Here is a 21406-nt window from a genome sequence, read left to right as displayed (position 1 = left end):
ATAGTGCAGGCACAATAGTGTAGCAGTTGGCATAACTATATTACAACGCCAGTGACCCGGGTTCAATTCCAGGCGCTCTCTGTAAGGAGTTTGTACATTCTCCCCGTGTCTGCGTGGGTTTCCTCTGGGTTCTCCGGTTTCCTCCCACATTCCAAAGACGTACAGGTTAGGAAGTTGTGGGCATGCTATGTTGGCGCCAGAAGCGTGGCGACACTTGCGGGCTGCCCCCAGAACACTGCAAGATGCATTTCACTGTGTGTTTCGATGTACATGTGACTAATAAAGATATCTTACTTATCTTATCTTCTTATCTTATGGTTTTGGGAAGTATTGCCAGAATAACTGCAGTGCATCTTATACATGGCACACTATGCAACCACGGTGCATCAGTGGTGTAGGGAGTGAATATTTAGGATGGTTGATGAGGTGCCAGTCAAGAGGGCTGCTTTATCCTGGATAGTGTTGAGCTTCCTGGGTGTTGCTGGAGCTGCACTCATCCAGTTAAATGGCATCACACTCCTGACTTGTACCTTGTAGGTAGTGGGAAGGCCCTGGGGTATCAGGAGTTGATTCATTTGCCACAGGATACCTAGGCCCGATTTAGTCTTGAAACCTTGTATTTACGTGGGTAATCTGGTTGAGGTGCTGGACAAGATATCGATGACAGGGGACTCAATGTCAAAGGTAGATCGTAATATAATTGAATGTCATGGGTAGGTGGTTAGACTCTCATTGCAAATGTTTATTACTTGTATTTGTATGTCACCAATGTTACTGGTTACATCAGCCATGCATTAATGTTGTCTCGTTCTTGCTGTCTTCGGATGTGCTTTACTTCATTATCTGAGGAGTTGCATGAATATCAATGAACATCCCCACTCCTGACCTTGTGACTGAAGGAAGGTCATTGATGAAGCAGCTGAAGATGGTTGGGCCTAGGAGACTGCCAAGAGGAACTTCTGCAGTGATGTCCTGGGGCTGGGATGATTCACCCCCATCCACCCACAAACATCTTCTGTATGAAATATGATTTCAGCTATTGCAGTGACCAATAGCCATTGACTCCAATTCCACCAGGGTGCCTTAATGCCATAGAGACACAGGAGACTGCAGATGCTGGAATCTGGAGCAACAAACAATCTGCTGGTGGAACTCAGTGGGCTGAGCAGCATCTGTGAGAGGAAAGGAGCTGTTGACGTTTTGGGTCAAAACCCTGCATCAGGACCGTCCTGACAATTCCTTTCCTCCCACAAATACTGCTTGACCTGCTGAGTTCCTCCAGCAAATTTTCTGTTGCATCTTCATGTCATAGATGGTCATACATACTAAGACCAGTCATTCCCACCTCACCTCTACAGTCAAGAATCTGGAGACATGGAGAACCCAAAATGAGCATTAGCTAGTAGGTTATTGGTAAATGTTGCTTAATAGCACAATCAATGACATTTTCTGCTACATTTTTGACTGGGAGTAGATCGACAGGTCGGTAATTAGGCAGATTGGATTTATCCTGGTCATTGTGGACAGGTCGGCCACTAATACGTCTTATTACTTGTGTAATTATTCCGCAGATTATAACATCACAGTTCCCCAGAACAAATATCAAATTAACCTGAAAACACAGCTAAAGCTTAACTACATGCCTACCTCAATGATTTCATTAGATTTAACATACTGAGGCTCCCTGGAGTATGTTTGGTTTAACATTTTAAGCAACTGTTTCACAAACCTCCCTTTTTCATTTCAGTGGCAATTTATCTTTCTGTGTTTTTCTCCTCCCTCTCTCTCTTTCTCTGCATGACCCTCCTTCCCTTTGAATTCTGCTTTCTCTCTCTCGCTCTATTACTTTCCCTTCCACCCTCACTCCTACTCAACCTGCCTCCTCCCTTGTTCCGTTTCACTCGCAGTCTGACCCTCTCGGTGCCTCATACTTTCACTGCCCCTCTCATTCTCTCACTTCATGTGTGTGTGCGTCTCTCTCTCTGTCTCTCGCTCTCACTCCCTGACATGTTTCCTGCCTTCCACCCCTCTCAGTCCGACGGCCTCACTCCCTCACTAGCTCTCTCCCTCTCTCACACTCTCCTTAGCTTCTTCATTCCCTCTCACTCCCTTGTTTCCTTTCACTCACTAACAGCCCCTCTCATTATCCTTGTTCTCACTCCCTAACCCCCGCGTTCTCTGCTACTCCTTCTCTGCCTCTCTTGATTTCTTATCTTACTCACTCTGCATTGCTCACTCCTTTTTAATCTGTCTCACCTCTTCAATCACTCTCTGGGATGACTTCCTCATTTCCTCTCTCTCTCTCTCTTTCCCACTCCTAGACATTTTCCCTCCCTCTCTTACTTTCTTCTCTCAACCCCTTACTGTTCTCCCTGTCACCTGTGCACGTTGCATCTCACTCACTCTCTCTCACCCCATGTTTCATTCTGTTTCAACCTCTCACTTCTTCTGTAACCCCCCCTGCAATCACTACCTCATTGCCTCTCTCACGACTTCCCGCTCTCACTTTCCGTCTCAGACCTTTAAGCCTTTTCCTCCTCATTCCCGTTTTGCTCCCCTCTCATGCTTTATCTCACCCCTTTGCACTCTCCCTCTGATTAGCTTCACTCCCCTCATTCCATCTCACACTCCTTCATTCTCTCTCCCTCCTTCCCTCACTCCCCGTCTCACTCCTGTATCCATTTATTACTAACTATAATTATTCATCATTTTCCATAAAAAATCATTGCCGGAAGTCTACTCATGCTCTTAGTAACGTTGAGTTTGCTTGGACCATCCACCTACAGTTCATGCTCCAGGCAAGTTATCCTTATCAGAAAACAATCACAATCAGTATTTTCTCTACAATTACCAAAGCTGGCCCCTGTGGATACTGTGGGTTGGATGGTTATGGGGTTCTGGTTCAGAGTGGTGGAGGTGGGATTTTGGTTGAGGAGAGTTTAGGCTGGTGCTGATGTCGGGATGTATGAGGAAGAATAGTGAGAAGGCCAATCAAAGGCCAGTTTGATCCTGAGTCAGGGGAGTGGGAAATGCAGATGAAATTCCATCCCTGTGCACCCCAACGCCACCCACTCCCGTAAACAAATCCAAAAAAGAGCATCAAAAAATTAGCTCATTGTAATTTATGAAACCTTGCTGCATTGTCCAACACTTCAACTGTGACCACATGCCTCTTTGTGAAAGGCACAAGAGAAATGAATGATCTTTAATTAAAGAAGTAAAATGTACTTCTCATCAATGATTAAGCTAATTGGTGATGCCGTCCATAGATGCTGCCTGACCTGCTGAGTCCTCCAGCACTTTTTAGTGTTGCTCCTACAAAGAGCATCCACACTTACCTGCGCCAGTCAAAAGAGTTGCAAAGTTATGGGTCCGAGTCCTTTCCAGAGACTCAGAGAGGGGTAGCGAAGGACTTGGGAGGAGGAGGAGGCGCAGTTGGTTGGTTGGAAAGAGGGAGTAAGTCCCTTTGTAGGGGCTTGAGCACAGATTCTGCTCTGAAGGTGTGCTGAACTGTCTGTTTTGGTTAAACTGAGGCCCCCTGAGGCCCTCCAAGATGACTGTGAAAGATTCCATAGGCACTACTTTGAAGAGCACAGAGTGCTTCCCAACTCCCGGAATCAATATCTATTCCTCAACCAACTCCAGTGAATCATGAACTCATTGTAATTTATGAAATCCTGCTGTATTGTCCAACACTTCAACCATGATCACATGCCTGGGTGTTTGTGAAAGGTGTAATAGAAATGAACAATCTTGAATTAAAGAAGCAAAATGTACTTTCCATCAATGATCAAGCTAAGCGGTGATGCCCTCCATTGTCAAATAGCCAACTTCTTGAATCATCAAGATTCATTGCAAACGGGAGAGGAAAACGGGCCTGTATATTCATTGCAACTCCTTCTCTCAGAAGGGTAGTGGACTTCTGCATTCTCAGTCCCAGAGAGCTGTAGAGGTTGATTCATTGAATATATCCAAATCCAAGGCAGATGGAATTTTGCTTTACAAGGGAGTCAAGGATGATGGGGAGCTGGCAGGAATGGCCAAGATCAAATCCACCATGGATGATGGAGCAAGCTCAAGGTTGTACAACTGACTTCAGCTCCGATTTCTTATGTTCTTAAATGTAATAAGAAAACAAGTGAGAATTGATTCAGTTATTTGTGGGAAGTGCAGGGAAGGCTGGCATTTATAACCCATCTATCACTCCCCTCTAGGTTAGTAAGCTGTCAACCAAATCGGTGGGTCTGTAGTTACGTTCGTCTGATCAGTGAGGACTGCAGGTTTCATTCACAAGGGGCATTAGGTGGGTTTTTACAACAACCTGGCAGGTTCATTACCACCACTGTTGAGGGTGGCTTTACATTCTAGTGTGGCGGGCCGCACAGTGGCACAGCCTGCAGAGCTGCTGCCTCACAGCTCCAGCGACCCAGGTTCAATTCTGACCTCGGGTGCTGTCAGTGTGGAGTTTGCATGTTCGCCCTGTGGCTGCGTGGTTTTTCCCCGGGTGCTCCAGTTTCCCCTCCCACATCCCAAAGACGTGCAGGTTGGTAGGTTAAGTGTGTAGGTGAGAGGCAGAAGGCAGGGGGAGTTGATGGGGAATAAGGTGGGATTAGTGTAGGATTAGTGCAAATGGGTGTCTGATGATTCACATGGACTAGATGGGCTGAAGAGCCAGTTTCGTGCTGCATGGTTCTATAACTCTTTGAGTTAATTAACTACTTAAATTCTCCAACTGCTCTGATGGGATTCAAACTCAGGTGTTCAGATCAACTGTCCATTTCTTTGGATAACTAGACCGGTATCTTACTCATTATGTCCCATGTCTCTCAGGACCAATAATATAATGGCAGAGGGATAATGAACCCTCAGGACTGATTTTCTGAGAGACAGCAGGGCCATATGGTTCAGCAGGAAGCAGCCTTACCTTGGGTTGGTTGTAGTGTTCCAGAGACATGGTCACTACGTTGATGCAGATGGTGAAGGTGATGAAGAGATCCAGGTAATGGCTGGTGCACAAGGTGTGGATGAAGAGGCGGACCGGTGAGTAGGCAGCGTAGTAGGGCAGGCGTTGGGCTTCTGGTGTGGCAAGGGTCAACATGGGGCGGAAGGGATAAACAGCAGCCGGTTAGTTCTCCAATGCCTCTGCCCTGCTTTCTCAACACATTACACCTCCTCCCCATTCCTTGCAGCACTAACAACCCCACTTAGCTTGGCCTCCCATAATGGGGCGAAGGATTGGAAGCAGACAACCTCCCAATGTTGTCTGCGGTCTCTTCATTGCCCACCCCGAGGAGGAAGAAGGGGGAGGAGAGAAGGGAGGAAGGGAAGGACGTTGGAGGAGAAAAAGAGGGAAGAAAGGAAGAGGAATGGGACAAGATGGAGAGAAACTGAGCATGGAAGGAAAGGAGGAGGGAGGGAGAGCTGAGTCCAGGGATGGAGGGATCAAACGAGGGATGGAGGGTGGGCAGGAAGGCAAGGCAAGCGAATGGAGCAGGAGGAAGGGAGAGTGGGAGCACTGAAAAGAAAGGTAACATGTGGCGTGTGTTCCTCAGGTGGAGGAGCTGAGGGAGAAAAGGAAAGAGAAAAGGACACAGGGCAAATGGGAATGTTGGAGAGAGGAAGGGAACAAATGGGAGGGATGGAGGGAGTGAAGGAGGATGGAGGGAAAGAGGGTAGGAAGAGAGGAACGTCACTCCTGTCAGCAACTTTGAGGAAAGAAATTCTAGGATCATCATAAATAGAGGTTTGTAGGAGTAATTTCTTCAAAGAGTTTGGCCACTGGTTATAAAAATGTGGGGAAAAGGTTCTGTTTGATTGGGAGCCAGTGTCATCCAATCAGGATAGAGGTTGTTTGGCTATGGGAAGGTCGGCATCTTGGGGATGCTCATGTCTGGCAGCCAATGGCGTGATTGCAGGAGTGAGCTGGTTGAAGGGAGGAGGGTTGTTCTGGGGTTGACGTCAGGATGTACCTCAAGGTTACAGGCGAAGGGATCCAAAGTGGGGGTGATAAGGAGAGGTTGTTTTTGCACAGTGATCTGAGACACACTGGCTGATCGGGCACTGGAAGTGGACCTCCAAAATGGAGGTGGGTAAGCGCTGGGGGGGGGGCATATTTTTTGGGAGGTGTGGGAGGGGGGAAGTGGGACTACAATAGAGAAGTGGGACTACAATAGTCCCTATTGTATTGGGACTACAATAGAGGGGCTAGCACGAGAACGATGGGCGAAACGGCCTATGATGTGAGGTTGACGTTTGGCTCCTGGACACACGGGGTCCCGTCTGAAGGTGGCTCCTTACTCCTGCGCTTCTTCTCCAGCCTCCGCAGGCGTTTCTCCTCCCGCCTCCTCGCCTCCTCGGCCTCCTGGTGCTGCCGGCACTTGTGGAAGTTCTCCACCACCACGCCAACGAACATGTTCAGCACGAAGAAGCTGACGATCAGCAGGAAGGAGATGAAGTAGAGCAGCATCCAGGGGTTGTGGTTAATGATGGGCTGCCAGAGAAGGTCACAGCGGTCAGTTACTGCAGGCAGATGTGGCAGAGGCACCCAGTTCACTCCATCTGGTGTTACAGCCCTCAGCCATCCCATACTCATTCAGTTACACCCTTCACCCCTCTAGACCAGGGTGTCCCCAACCACCGTTGAAAGTACAGCACAGAAGTGGGCCACTTGGCCTATCTGCTCCCTACTGGTGTTTATGCTCCCCCCCACGCCCACCCTCCTCCATCTGCTCCCATCACCAGCTCCTTCCATTCCTTCCTCCCTTTACCCCAATTCAACCTTATTGTTCACAGGTAATTAGGGATAGGAACAAAATACTGACCTTGCCAGTGGTCCACAGCTCCCGTAAATGAATAAATAAAAATAAAATCTCTTCCTTTGGAACATTGTGTTCCATTTTGGTCACCCTGCTATAGGAAAGATGCCATTAAGCTGGAAAGAGCGCAGAGGCGATTGACGAGGATGTTGCCGGGACTCGAGGGACTGAGTTATGGAGAGAGGTTGAGCAGGTTTTTCATTGGAGCATAGAATGAGGGGTGATCTTACAGAGGTGTATAAAATCATGAGGGGCATTGTTAGGGTCCATGAGCACAGTGCTCTTCCCAGGGTTGGGGAGTCAAGAACGAGAGGACATAGGTTTAAGGTGAGAGGGGTGAGATTTAATAGGAACCTGAGGGGCAACTTTTTCACCCAGAGGGTGGTCTGTATATGGAATGAGCTGCCAGAGCAAGTGGTTGAAGCAGGTACATCAACAACATTTAAAAGGTACATGGATAGGAAAGGTTTAGAGGGATATGGGCCAAACGTGGGCAAATCAGACGAGCTTAGGTGGGAACCTTGGTCGGTGTGGACCAGTTGGACTGAAGGGCCTGTTTCCGTGCTGTTTAACTAACTCTATGACTCCTCTGGGGAATGAAGTCTCTGTTGAGTTCTCCTTTGGATTTTATAACGACTGTCTTAGTTTGATGGCCCCCGGGATGACCACACCATGAGCTCACTTCAGAATGATAAAGTCACCTGTTAGGTTAACTCCTCCCGGTGAATAAAAGGCCGTAGCCTGCTCACTCTTGGCAAAGAGTTAGAACATGTCTGGTCTCTGATGATGCCTGTGTGGAGTTTCCTCCAGGTGCTCTTGTTTCCTTCTACACTCCAAGGACCATGGTAGGTTAATTGGCCACTGTAAATTACCCATTAGTGTACAGTGAGTGCTGAATCTGGGAGAAGCTGATGGGGACGTGAGGAGAATAAAATGGGATCACTGTATATAGGCACTTGATGTTCATCGTGGACTCAGTGAGCTGAAAGGTCTATGAGTCTCGGACTCTCATTTTGGAAATGGACACTGTTCAAACCGCATGTTTTACTCTTGCTCCAGAGAGCAGGAGACCATCTTTGAGGAGCACAGAATGACTGTGTGGTAGGTTTCAGGAGAGGGCTCAGAGAACCCCAGAGGCAAAAAGGAAGTCCTCCTGTCTTTCAGTGACTTTAGAAATATCTCAAGGTGTGTTGCAGCTTTATGTGTTGTAGGAAATGCAGCACCCAGTTTCCGCATAGCAAGATTCCACAAACAGCAATACGATAATGAGCAGCTAATGTTTTTGTGGCACTGGTTATGGGATTAATATTGACCATGGCACCAGGGAGAACTCTCCCACTCAGAACTATACCATTACACACATAAACATCTATCTGAGTGAGAGAGGAGAGTGAGAGAGAGAGAGAGAGGAGAGAGAGAGAGAGAATGAGTGAGAGAGAGGAGAGTGTGAGTGAGGAGAGAGTGAGAGAGTGTGAGGAGACAGTGTGAGAGAGAGGAGAGAGAGAGTGAGTGAGGAGAGAGTGAGTGAGAGAGAGGGGGAGTGGTAGGGGAAATGGGGGAGATAGAGAGAGAGAGAGAGAGAGTGAGAGTGAGTGAGAGAGAGGGGAGTGGTGGGGGAAATGGGGGAGATAGAGAGAGAGAGTGAGGGGGGGTGGAGGTGGGAGAGGGATGTGGGAACAGGGGGAGATAGAGATACCGACCCACTGAGCCACAGCCAACAATGAGAACAATAGCGATTAAGAGAGAAGGACAAAGATTCAAACATAAGAAGGGTAGAGGGTGGAAAAGAGGTGGGTGCAGCAAATATTGTGTAGAAAGAAGAGAGAAGGAGATGATGAAAGGGGCAATAAGGTGCAATGGGCAATTGGAGAGTGTTAGAGAGAAGCAGCCATAAATTAACCTGCAAGGGGCTGCAGGCATGTGCCAATGCATGTAAGTAGCACTCCAGCCCTGGCTGCAGTCCAATTTGCTCATCTCAGGCATAAACTGAGTTAAACCTTTCAGCCCATTTGCAAGATCTATTTCACAACTTAATTAGTTTTATAACCTTATGTGTTATCCATCTGTTATGAGAGTTCTATTCTAATGAAGGACCTGCAATGTCACTGGAATATAGGAACCCATCCACCACAATCACAAGCAGCTGGAGCTGTTATAGATATGAAAGAACCCTGTTAAGAAGATGGTTAAATATTTTGCTTAAAACATTTTTTAATTGTAAGCTGCACTTTGCAGTTTTATTTTAGCAGCTTTTGTTTAATAACTGTTGAGCCTTTAGGTGCCCTTAGGCACTTCACAGAAATGCTGAGCAACATTTAACATCCCAGATACAGGAGGAAGCATGGGGACAGATGACAAAAGCCCAGATAGGTACAGGTGATCCACGTTACGGGTGGGATGTGTTCCCAGAAAACTGCCCATATCACGATTTTCCGTAACCCAAAGCCACATCATCTGCACATGAGCCAAGAAATGTGAGCTGAAAATAAAATAAAAATTGACATGCAAGTTCGAAGAGTGCCAATTTTATTCTGCATCTTGGGTTTTTGGGTAGTGGATTCCGTAAGGGCGAATTTCCGTTACCTGAACGGCTGTGATGTGGGGGTCACGTGTTCTTGAGGGGATGAGGAAGGAAGAATAGTTTGGGGAGGGGATTTCAGAGCTGAGGGCCCAGGTAGGTATAGCCTCTGGCAGTGGAGAAAGGAAACTGAGAATGGTCAAGGGGCCAGAACTGGAGGTGTAGTGAGATCTCTGGAGGAGGTAATGCAGAGATAAAGGAGTGGCAAAGCCTTCACTGTTGGTGAGTTTGTTCATTTCTTTTTCTGGAAATGGGTATCTCTGACAAGGCCAACATTTATTGCCATCCCTAACTGCCCTGGAGGATGTGGTGGTTAGTTGCCACCTTGAACTGCTGCAATCCTTCCAGTGGAGGTACCTCCCATTGTGTTGTTGGGAGTTTCAGGATTTAGACCCACTGATGATCAGCGAAACGGTTCTAAGTCAGTGTGCTGGGTGGATTGGAGGGTGACCTGTGGAGGCTGGTGTTCCCATGTGCCTGCTGGATTTGTCCTTCTTTGCGGTAGAGGGTGTGGATTTGGGAAGAGTTGTCAGAGTAGCCAGGGTGAGTAACTGCAGTGCATTTGGGAAGCAGTACACACAGCACCCACTGTGTTCTGGAGGTGGGAGGAAATGGATGTTTAAGGTGGTGGTTTGGGTCCCAGTCAAGCGGTCTGCTTTGTCCTGGATTGTGTTAAAAGTTTTTCACTGTACCTCGGTATATGTGACAATAGTGAACCAATTTACCAATTTGAGCTGCTTCGGTGTTGCTGGAGCTGCATTTGTCCCAGCAAGTGGAGAGTAACATCCTGGGATGAAGTTGTGCACAAGTTCATCCAGAACCTCATTCTGTATTTAAGATGATTATTGGACGGGACTATGAACCTGCTTCCCCCACCTGCTCTACCTGTGCCCCTATCCCATGAAGTCCCTGGTTAACACTTATCTCTCAGCCAGCATGAAGCAAACAGATTAGGCCATTGTCAAAATGCTGCTTGAGGAAGTTTGCTGTATGTGGATACTCTACTCCAGAGAGTTGAGGAGGCTAGCTCATTAGCAGTATTTAAAGTGGGAGTAGATATATTTTTGAAGGATTGGGGGATTGAGGGTGATGGGGATCTGGCACAGAGGAGGAGTGAGGCTTGGGGTAGATCAGCCATGATCATACTGAATGGAGGGGCTAGTTTGGCTCCTCCTGCTTCTGTTTTCTTGTGTTCTTGTGTACATTTCCCCAACTTACAACAGTGAGTACGCTTCACAAGACCAGAAGATTTGGGAGCAGAATTAGGCCATTCGACCCATTGAGTCTGTTCCGCCATTCAATCGTGGCTGATTTTTGTTTTCAACCCCATTCTCCCACCTTCTCCCTGCAACCCTGACCAGTCAAGAACCTATTAATCTCTGCCTTAAATACACCCAGTGACTTGGCCTCCACACAGCCCTCTGTGGCAAAGAATTCCACAGATTCACCACCCTCTGGCTGAAGAAGCAATGAATGATTTCATTTTCTGATAACCACTTTGGGACATTCTGACGTAAGGTGTGACCTGAGTGTAAACTTAAGGCAAACTAATATCAGGTAATGGAGTCACATAGCATGGAACAGCCCTTCACCCTGCAAGTCTGCTCTGACCATCAAACATCCATTTATACTAATCCTATACTAACAGAACACAGAACAGTACAGCACAATACAGGCCCTTCGGCCCACAATGTTCTGCCGACCTTTAAACCTCGCCTAAGACTATCTAAACGCTTTCTCCCACATATCCCTCTATTTTAAATTCCTCCATATGCTTATCCAGTAATCTCTTGAATTTGACCAATGTACCTGCCTCCACCACCGCCCCAGGCAGCACATTCCATGCCCCAACCACTCTCTGGGTAAAAAACCTTCCTCTGATATCTCCCTTGAACTTCCCACCCATTACTTTAAAGCCATGCTGTCTTGTATTGAGCATTGGTGCCCTGGGAAAGAGGCGCTGGCTGTCCACTCGATCTATTCCTCTTAATATTTTGTACACCTCGATCATATCTCCTCTCATCTTCCTTCTTTCCAAAGAGTAAAGCCCCAGCTCCCTTAGTCTCTCCTTTAATTTTCTCATTTAATTTTCCCTACACTGTCCCTACACATTGGGGGCAATTTATAATGGCAAATTAACCTACCGCCCCACGTCTTTGGGGTGTGGACGAAACCAAAGCACCTGGGAGAAGCCGGCACAGTATCAGGGACAACATACAAACTCCACACAGACACACCAGAAGTTAGGATCCAACTTGAGACGTTGGTGCTGTGAGGCAGCAGTTCTAACTGTGCCATTGGCTGCTCCCGCAAGGTCATTAAGCAGTGGAGCAGAAAGGTCAAGGGAGGTGGTGGTTCCCTCCATGGTTAAATAGCTGCCTCATTTTCACCATTCCTTCCTTCCTTTACCTGCTGGTCAATGGACACGGCATCCAGCCCATGGTACATAATGTTGACCCAGCCATCTTTCGAAGCGAGCACAAAGAGAGACATCAGAGCCTGTTGTGGAGAGACACAGACATCGTTTGCAAAATGAAAAATAGACTGCCACTAGGCTGACAGCATCTTCAGATCACAGCACTGCTCGGAGTAAGAAAGGAACGTCAGACCTGCTAACTAGGCAACTTGTGTTGGGCGTTTACTCTTGGTAAAGAGGCCACTCTCAGCTGAAAATTGAGGCAAATACAATCACAGAGCGACCAGTTCACCTGCCATCTAATGTAACTATTACAGGCAACTCTCTCATTCTCTGATGTGGGGTGTCACTGCCCTCATCACTGGTTACTTAACAGGCACTGCCACTATAGATACTGGAGATGGCTCTTGGATGTTCGATTATTTTACTGTCTCCTATTGGTTCTGCCTTGCGAAACCTACCCTACTTACCATATTCCCTGTGCTCTTTTCAGCGACATTCCCCAGTAATGAGGCTGGTCTAGCTCCATTTTACCGAGAAGGTAGGTGATCAGTTCCAGGATCACATCATTTCAACAACTGTTAAGAAACCAGTGCCAACGAGAGCCTGGCCCATCATTTTATCCATTCATCGTGCCCCAGATCTCACCAGATAATTGATTTGAACTGTAATTTTCCATTTACTATGTTTACATATCCAAGACTGGTGGTCAATACACATTGATTTCTCACCAAAGATAGTCTGGTGATCAATATACATTGATATAGCACCCATTGGAGTCCAGTGATCAATACACATCGATATACCATCCTTGTAGTCCAGTGATCAATACACATCGATATACCATCCTTGTAGTCCAGTGATCAATACACATTGAGATACCACCCATTGTAGTCTAGTGATCAATATACTCTGATATACCATCCAATGTACTCCAGTGATCAATACACGTCGATATATCACCCACTGTAGTTCAGTGATCAATATTTACTGATATACAACCCATTGTAGTCTAGTAATCAATATCTGGGAACAGGGGTGACCATGGGAATAAGCTGTAAACAAGATCACCTAATCAATGAGTGACTGGGGGCAATTAGAGAGTGAGAACATCAATAGAAGAATATAGGAGTTGCAGTCCAGTGATCAATATTTAGTGATATGCCACCCATTGCAGCCTAGTAGCCAATATTTACGGATATAACTTTATTTCTATGCATTGAGCAGGAAGACTAATCTCAAGGAGAGATACCAATTGTGAATTCTGTACCTGTCCGAGGTTGTCGAAGTTGTACTTGTGATGGATCCACTTGTAGTTGGCCAACAAACAGTCTGACCTGTTGGTGACATTGCGAGTATCGTGACCCTGGCAGTAGTAAAACTTGCCTTTGAAGAGCTGTAAGGGTGAAAGGGCATTGTTAATGGTATTATTTTTGTCACAGTATCCCTAAGATGAAGATTCAGAATGGATTCCTGGTCTGATTCACTGACTGGCAGGGTGACAATTTTGCTACTTTTGTACCTTTTAGGTTCTTCTGTGGGAGAAGATTTGGACAGTGTGTTGGTTGTCAGGCCTTGATCGGGCCCCTGATCATTTCTATCCCATCCCATGTGTGGGGGTAATCCTGGACAAGAGTTCGGGGGTGGGGGTTAGGTAACTCCAAGAAGCCATCTGTAGAGTGGGAGCTGCCCACTCCCACTGGACAGGAGCTCTACAAAGTGGGAACCTGGAACTTCAAGCCAAGTTCAAGTCCTCAGTTAAATATGGTGTAAATCTTCAGCAGGTCAGGCAGCATCTGTGGAGGGAGAAACGCATTCAATGTTTCAGGGTGATAACTTTTCTTTAGTCCAGAACTCTGGGAATACTGTGTGCCAATGTAATTGGTTTCCCAAAATACTAGTCAACAAAACAGAAGTTGGCTCCAAAGTTAACAATATTTTTAACACTTTTCAAAATCCTCCTTCCTCCTGGATGACGTTTCTCCGCTGGTTTGGGTTCTGGGGTTGGGGTGGTTTTGACAGCCTTCCCCAGCCATAAAAGGACATGGCCAAGGTACGTCACTGAGAAGACTGCTGCATTATCAATGTGCACAGTGGTCAGTGACATGACCTGCCCTGTGCAGCAATGCAAGTCGACAGCTCACCGTTGGGTCAGATGGGGTCGAGCAGGATCGCTGATGTTTCCCTCTCTGGAGTGCTGGCCCTGGACAGGGTCCAGAGGAGGTTCACAAGAATGATCCCGGGAATGAAAGGCTTAACATATGAGGAGCATTTGATGTCTCTGGGCCTGTACTCAAATGGAGTTCAGAAGGATGATGGGGGGTGGGGGGGGGAATCTCATTGACACCTACTGGATACATAAAGTTCTGGATAGAGTGGATGGGGAGAGGATGTTTCCATCAGTAGGAGAGTCTAGGATCCGAAGGCACAGCCTCAGAATAAAGGGAGGTCTCTGTAAAACTGAGATGAGGAGGAATTTCTTCAGCCAAAGGGTGGCAAATCTGTGGAATTCGTTGCCACAGAGGGCTGTGGAGGCCAAGTCACGGGGTGTATTTAAGGCAGAGATTAATAGGTTTTTGATTGGTGAGGGGGTTAAGGGTTATGGAGAGAAGGCAGGAGAATGGGGTTGAAAAAAACACAGCCATGACTGAATGGCAGAGCAGGCTTGATGGGCCGAATGGTCTAACTCTGCTCCTATATCTTATGGTCTCTGAAGAATGTTGTAGCTACAAACAACATGGGCAGAGATTTGGCTGGACGTTCTGATCAAATATTTCTGAGACACAAGAGACTGCAGATGCTGGAATCTGGAGCAACAAATAAAATGCCGGAGGAACTCAGCGGGTCAGGCAGCATCTGTAGAGGGGAGTGGACAGTCGACGTTGTGGGTCAGGACCCTTCATTGGGACTGGTCTGGACGAACACGTGGTCGAAGAGCAGAAATCACAGGAGGGGTTCAGTGAGAGAGGGTCTCACAGAACTCCCGTCGGTGAGAAGAGGAAAACTTCTTCGGATTGGGACGCACCTTGAAGAGGCTTTGCAATGGAACAGAGGCACAAGAGACTGCAGATCTTGGAATCTGGAGCAACAAGCAAAATGCTGGAGGAATGCGCGCTGCGGAGTGACTTTAGCCTGGCATGCGCTGTCCTCAAGCTCTGGGAATCTGTGCCTTCCCCTTTCAACCGGTGAGGTGTTTATCGCAAAGGCTGAAGCACAGTTTGTTGGTCGGAAGGCCGGTTTCTTCCAGCAGTTAATTCCCTACAAAGTTATTGCTGAAAAGTCAAGACAATCTTCAGCTAACAGAAGTCCCAGTCGAACTTGGATGTTTCTTTTTAACTCATTCCGAAACCTTGAGAATAACCCTTTCTCTCTCCATGGGGTTGGTTAACATTCCAGGAGGTCTCTGGAAACTAAAGATTAATCTCAAGCCGCAAGAGACTCATCATTAATGTCAGCCTGACAACAGGAAACTATTCAATTGAGCAGAGGTGCCTGATTTGATTCTCTGCCTCACATGCGCAGACAAGGCTGAAGAGATTGTACAGCCCCTTTTTCTGTCTGCCTGATCTGTAGAGCAGTCCATCAGTGTCAACAGATGGCAGCTCCTCTGTGCTTTAGGGAGCCAGTAATTAAAACAATTACTTACTAATTCGTAAAGATCTTGTAAAGGGCATCATGAATATGGTAACAGTGCTGCTGAATAACATCTAGTGAGGCATTATTAATAAACAGAAATATTGTGGTTTAAGTTGTGCAACTGCATAATTGGATTATGTTTAAAATAGCACAAACATTTAGCATTAGTGAGACCACATCTGGAGTACTGTACACTGGTTTCCTTTTTTAAGGATGTTAAAGCATTGGAAGCATTTCAGAGAAGGTTTAGTAGACTGATACTTGGAATGAGAGGGTTGCCTTGTGAGGAAAAGATTGGACAAGTCATGGTTCAGAGGAGTGAGAGGGGACTTGAATGAAATGTGTAAGATCCTGAAGCTTCCTGACAAGGTGGATGTGGAGAGGATTGTCCTCATGTGGGAGAATCTAAGGATGGTCACTGTTAAAAAAAATAAGTGGTCATGCATATCAGTCAGAGATGTGGTGAAATATTTTCTCTTAGAGTTGTGGGTCTTTGGAACCCACTTGCTCAAAGGACAGAGAGCCTTTGAATATTTTTAAGATAGGGATAGACAAGCAAGGGGATAAAAGGTTATTCAGGTAGAGGGGAATGTGGAAATGAGGTTACCAATCAGACCATCCTTGAACTTATTTAAAACCAGAACAAGCTTAAGGGCCGAGTGGTTCACATGTCCTGTCATGGTCTTATGACTCAGTCAGAGATCAGATTCAGTAACCATACCTCCGTGGGCATTGTACACAAAGCAACAAACTATACAAATGCCATCACCAGAGTGCTTGCATTGGAGACCTCGACATATTTTATCAGTTTTCTGGGTTGTGAGGCTCTTCGTGGTGGGCTCTTTGTGTTATAATGGCTTTCATTTTCAAAGCACTTTCCACATCCCTTTCAGAGCACTCCAAAACACTTTGCAGTCAGTGAAGTAGTTTTGGAAATGTGATGGCTATCGTAATGTAGGAAATGCAGTGAACATTTATGCGCAGAAAGATCCTAAGGTATTGTTGTGATATCGGCCAGATAATCGGTTTTAGCAAGCAGATTAATAGACAAATATTTGCCCCAGCTGTCCAGAGTGAACTGGTAAAATAACAAGAGGGAGTAAATAGATGATGAGAGTGAGCCAGCAAGGACTGTATAAACAGTTAGAGCTTCTGCAAGAATATCAAATGAAAGTGAGCAGTTAAGGCAAACATTGGTTCTCTTACTGGATGAAGCTATGGAAGTAAGACTGGGACATAAGGTAATGATAAAGGACTCTACCCTGCACAATCTACCTCGTTATGGCCTTGCCCTTTATTGTCTGCTTGCACTGCACTTTATCTGTAACTGTAACACTTTATTCTGCATTCTGTTATTGTTTTCCCTTGTACTATCTCAATGCACTGATGTGATGAAATGATCTGTATGGACGACATGCAAACTAAGTTTGTCATTGTACCTCGGTACCAATCTTTTATTTACCAGATGACGGGATGGCACAGTGATGCAGCTGTTGCCCCAGAACACCAGGTTCAATCTTTGTCATCTGTGCGGAATTTGAAAGGTCTCCCCATGAACTTGTAGGTTTCCTCTGGGTGCTTCAATTCTCTCCCACATCCCAAAAAGTGTGGTGGATTAAAGGCCGCTGTAAGTTACCCCTCAGTGTAGGTGAGTTGTAGAATCTGGGGGAAGCTGGAGGTGAGGGAGGAGAGGGGAATGTGGGGAGAATAGGCTTAGTGTAAAATGGATGCTTGACGGTTGACGTGGACTCCATGAGGTGAAGGGCCTATTTCTCCGTAGCTGTGACACTTTACTCTGCATTCTGTATTGTCTTACCCTGCACTACCTCAATGCACTGTGTAATGAACTGATCTGTATGAACGTTATGCAAGACAAGTTTTTCACTGTACCTCAGTACGTGACAATAATAAACCAATTCCAATTCTAGCTTGAAAACACACACCACCAGGCTCAAAGACAGCTTCTATCCCACTGCCTTTTGAATAGACCTCTTGTATGTTAAAGATGAACTCTTGACACCACAATCTACCTCGTTATGGCCTTGCACCTTATTGTCTACTTGCACTGCACTTTCTCTGTAACTGTAACATTTCATTGTGCATTCTGTTATTGCTTTTCCCTTTGTACTACCTCAATGTACATATGTCTTGAAATGATCTGTATGGATGGCATGCAAATCAGTTTATCACTCTATCTCGGTATATGTGACAATAATAAACTAATTACCAAATTTCTGTGCTGTATGACTCTATGACATTAAATATTTTATATCCCTCTTCACAGTTGACATCAACCAGTAGAAGTGGGTAAAGATGTTTAAACATTCACAAACACTAAAGCTACTCAGCAAACTAATGGGACAATGGGCTCTCAAGACCAGATGGCTTGCATACCGGGGTTATGAGGGACACGCAGGAAAGTGGAGTTAAAGACAAACATCAGCCATGATCTTATTGAATGGTGGAGCAGGCTCGAGAGGCCAGAAGACCATCTGTTCTTTAAAATAGAGGTTTTGGAATCTTTTTATATTGTAAAGGGCAGATGGGATCTCAGAGGGATTTCTAATGTCAAAGACAGACCTCTGACAGTTCAGCACTGTTTCACTACTATAGAGAATGTCAGTCTACTGAATTCCAAATTACAGTTTCTTCTGATATCTATCCCATCCTTCCTTGAAGAGATACAACATGTCCACATTCATCCTTGCCTACCTTGGATAGGGAAGAAGTTGTTTCTCTTATCCTCTCTGTTATTATGGCCAGCTTTCCCTTTGTTGATAGGAGTGAACAGATCAAGACAGATGAGATCCTGAGATAGTGAGCAATTTTGGGCCCTGTATCTAAGGAAAGATGTGCTGGCCCTGGAGAAGGTCCAGAGGTCACAAGAATGATCCTGGGAATGAAAGGCTTGATGTATGAGGAGCGTTTGATGTTTCTGGGCCTGTACTCAACGGAGTTCAGAAGGATGAGGGGGGATCTCATTGAAACCTACCAAATACTGAAAGACTTGGATAGAGTGGATATAGAGTGGATGTTTCCATTAGTAGCAGAGTCTAGGATCCGAGGGCACAGCCTCAGAATAAAGGGAGATCTCTGTAAAACTGAGATGAGGAGGAATTTCTTCAGCCAAAGGGTGGCAAATCTGTGGAATTCGTTGCCACAGATGGCTGTGGAGGCCAAGTCATTGGCTGTATTTAAGGCAGAGATTGACAGGTTCTTGATTGGTAAGGGGATTAGGGGTTATGGGGACAAGGCAGGAGAATGGGGTTGAGAAAAGAAATCAGCCATGATTGAATGGATGAGCAGACTCGATGGGCCGAATGGCCTAATTCTGCTCCCATATGGTCTCATGGTGATTTCTAATTATCCCATCAATTCACCAGGATTCACAATTCCTTTTTGAAGAACTTGCATGTTTTGCTTTGTAAGGTGTGCTGTACACTTGGATTTGCAAGTACTTCCAAGTAAGTGGTTGGCAACTATGCCGTTTTCACCTGAAATGGTGATAGCAATCTTCCTGGGACCTTGAACTTTTACACCTATTACTTACTTGTTCATGGAATGTTGGTATCAATGGCAAGGCAGCACTTATTGCCTACCAAGATGATAAGAGACATAGATCAAGTGGACAGTCGGAGACTTTTTCCCAGGGCGACAATGGCTAACCTGAGGGGACATAATTTTAAGGTGATTGGAGGAAGGTGTAAGGGGGATGTCAGGGGTAAGTCTTTTATACAGAGAGTGGCGGGTGAGTGGAACGCACTGCCAGCAGAGATTGTGGGGGCAGATACATTAGGGACATTTAGGAGACATTTAGATAGATATATGAATGATAGAGAAATGGGAGGGGGCGATGTGGGAGGGAAGGGTTAGATAGAGCAGGGTAAAATGTCGGCTCAACATTGTGGGTTGAAGGGCCTGTACTGTGCTGTAGTCTTCTATGTTCTATTAATTGCCTCCTGATCCAAGAAGCTTATTGGGCCACTTCAGAGGGTAGTTAATAGTGAGCACTTTGGTGGGCCTGGAGTCACACATATGCCAGAACTGGTTATGACAGCAGATGTAAAGACAGATGTGTCTTTAACCACAACTCAGTAGTTTTCATGTGGCTATGGTGGGATTTGAACTTATGTCACCAAATCAATAGGCCAGATTTCTGGATGCAAGTCCCTTTATTTAAACACTGTGCTACTACACCCTTGGACAGGTATCATTAGCAAGACCAGCATTTACTGATTATTCCTGAGCTGCCCAGTTGGGTGGAAGATGGATGGTTACCTTCCTGAGCTGCTGTGATCCATATGGTGTAGGGGCTTCCACAGTTTTTCTGTATAAAAGCAGGCTGCCACTCTTCCCTGCATTACTACGGTGACTGTCTATCAGAAGTAATTCACTGCTTGCAAAATGCTTTGTGATGTCTGTAGGACATGCTTGAAGATCATTGTTCTAGGCTTGGATAGTGATTGGAGTCAAAGAATTCATGTAAATGCTTTTAATATTGAACCAGTCAATCCGTTAGTAAATCTCCAGAGAAGTCCCTCTGTTATAATCCTCCACTGATTTCTTTATATCACTATTAATAAAGTTTGCTAAAAATTACTTGTACAAAACTTAAATTCTGAAACTGATAGAATTGAACTGAAATATCCAGTAGCTTAATTTTCAACATCTACAAACCTTTGATTACTTAGGAGAATTTATGCTCACTTGAAAGCAAATCAAGTTGATTTTTACAGAAGATAACACTTGGGATTCACTTTGTGATTAATGGACCACGACGTGCATCAAGTATAGTGAAGTTTGATAGGAACAGGAAGAATTTGCACCATTTGTTTCTAAAACTCTCCAACATTGGGAACTTCCTGATTACAGGTAGTTACATATTAGGTCATCCTAAAGTTCATCACAGCCAATGAAGAGTTTTTGAAGTAGATGTATGAAATGCAGTAGTTAATATATACAGGAAGATCCCAAAAACAACTCTAATAATGAGTAGATATATTTTTTGAGCCAGATGGACTGAGTAATAAATATTGGCCCTAGGACTCCAGGGAGTGCTCCCTTGCTCTTCTTTGAAAGAGTGCTGTGAGATCTCTACCATGCACCTGAGGTGACGGGCAGTCTCAGTTTAACGTTTCATCAGAAAGACACCACCTCCAACAGTGCAGCACTCACTAGGTAATGCACTGGATTTATCAACCTCGATCACGTGCTCAGGTTGCTTGAGTGTAAGACTTGACTCCACAACCTTCTGAGACAGAATGTTGTCATTAATTGATGGCCATTGATTGATTAAGTTGATCATCAACTCCAGCGTCCTATGTCAAGCACCGCCAAGATGGGGGCGCTGAACTTGATGGATCTCGTTCTTTATTCATCCTCAGCTTTGATGGTTTCCCAGTTGGCGTTGCATTGAATTATTGATGCCAAGCGTTGAATCTCAGCTCTCATATTCTATCCTCAGAGCATCATCACAGCAGTCTTTCCTGCTCAACAACAGCTGCTATTTAATGGCACCATTAACCTGGTGAATCATCTCAAAATTTGTCAGAAAATTGGACATGGAGTCATGAGGAGATGGCACAGGAGGTGGGCATCATTGGCAAGGCCAGAATTTAATGTTTATTCTCAATTACCCTTGAACTATGTTGATGGGCTGGGCCACTTCAGAAGGGAGTTAATTGCACTGCAATGCATCTGGGGTAACATATAAGACAGATCAGGGAAGGCTGTGCTTTGGTGAACCAGGTGGGTTTTTATGAAAATCCACAAGTTTCAGTGTTACCCTTAATGATCCAAGCTTTTTATTCCTGATTTATTTAATTAACTGAATGTAAATTCCCCAGCTGCTACTATGGCTTCAGAACTTGTATCTATGGATCATTAGATCAGGCTCTGGATTACTAGTCCAGTCACATTACCATTTCCTACGATGGTAAATGTTAGTCAAAATGTGTTTTA

The 21406-nt window shown here is 45.5% G+C and overlaps 1 protein-coding gene across 1 annotated transcript in view; it reads right to left on the bottom strand.

Moving 5' to 3' along the window:
- cacna1ia (calcium voltage-gated channel subunit alpha1 Ia) overlaps positions 1–21406 on the bottom strand; it is a 196721-nt gene that overhangs the window by 33506 nt on the left and 141809 nt on the right. The window contains exons 21-24 of the mRNA XM_052042941.1: positions 13080–13205; positions 11803–11892; positions 6298–6490; positions 4925–5076 (exon numbers count right to left, since the gene is read on the bottom strand). Of these exons, the coding sequence (XP_051898901.1) occupies positions 4925–5076; positions 6298–6490; positions 11803–11892; positions 13080–13205 (561 nt within the window). The remainder of the gene's footprint in view (positions 1–4924; positions 5077–6297; positions 6491–11802; positions 11893–13079; positions 13206–21406) is intronic.

This window comes from Pristis pectinata, chromosome 33, assembly GCF_009764475.1.
Source record: "Pristis pectinata isolate sPriPec2 chromosome 33, sPriPec2.1.pri, whole genome shotgun sequence".
In the NCBI taxonomy this organism is placed as follows: domain Eukaryota; kingdom Metazoa; phylum Chordata; class Chondrichthyes; order Rhinopristiformes; family Pristidae; genus Pristis; species Pristis pectinata.
Note: the sequence above shows the minus strand (reverse complement) of the source record. Positions and strands in the feature narration are given on the sequence as shown.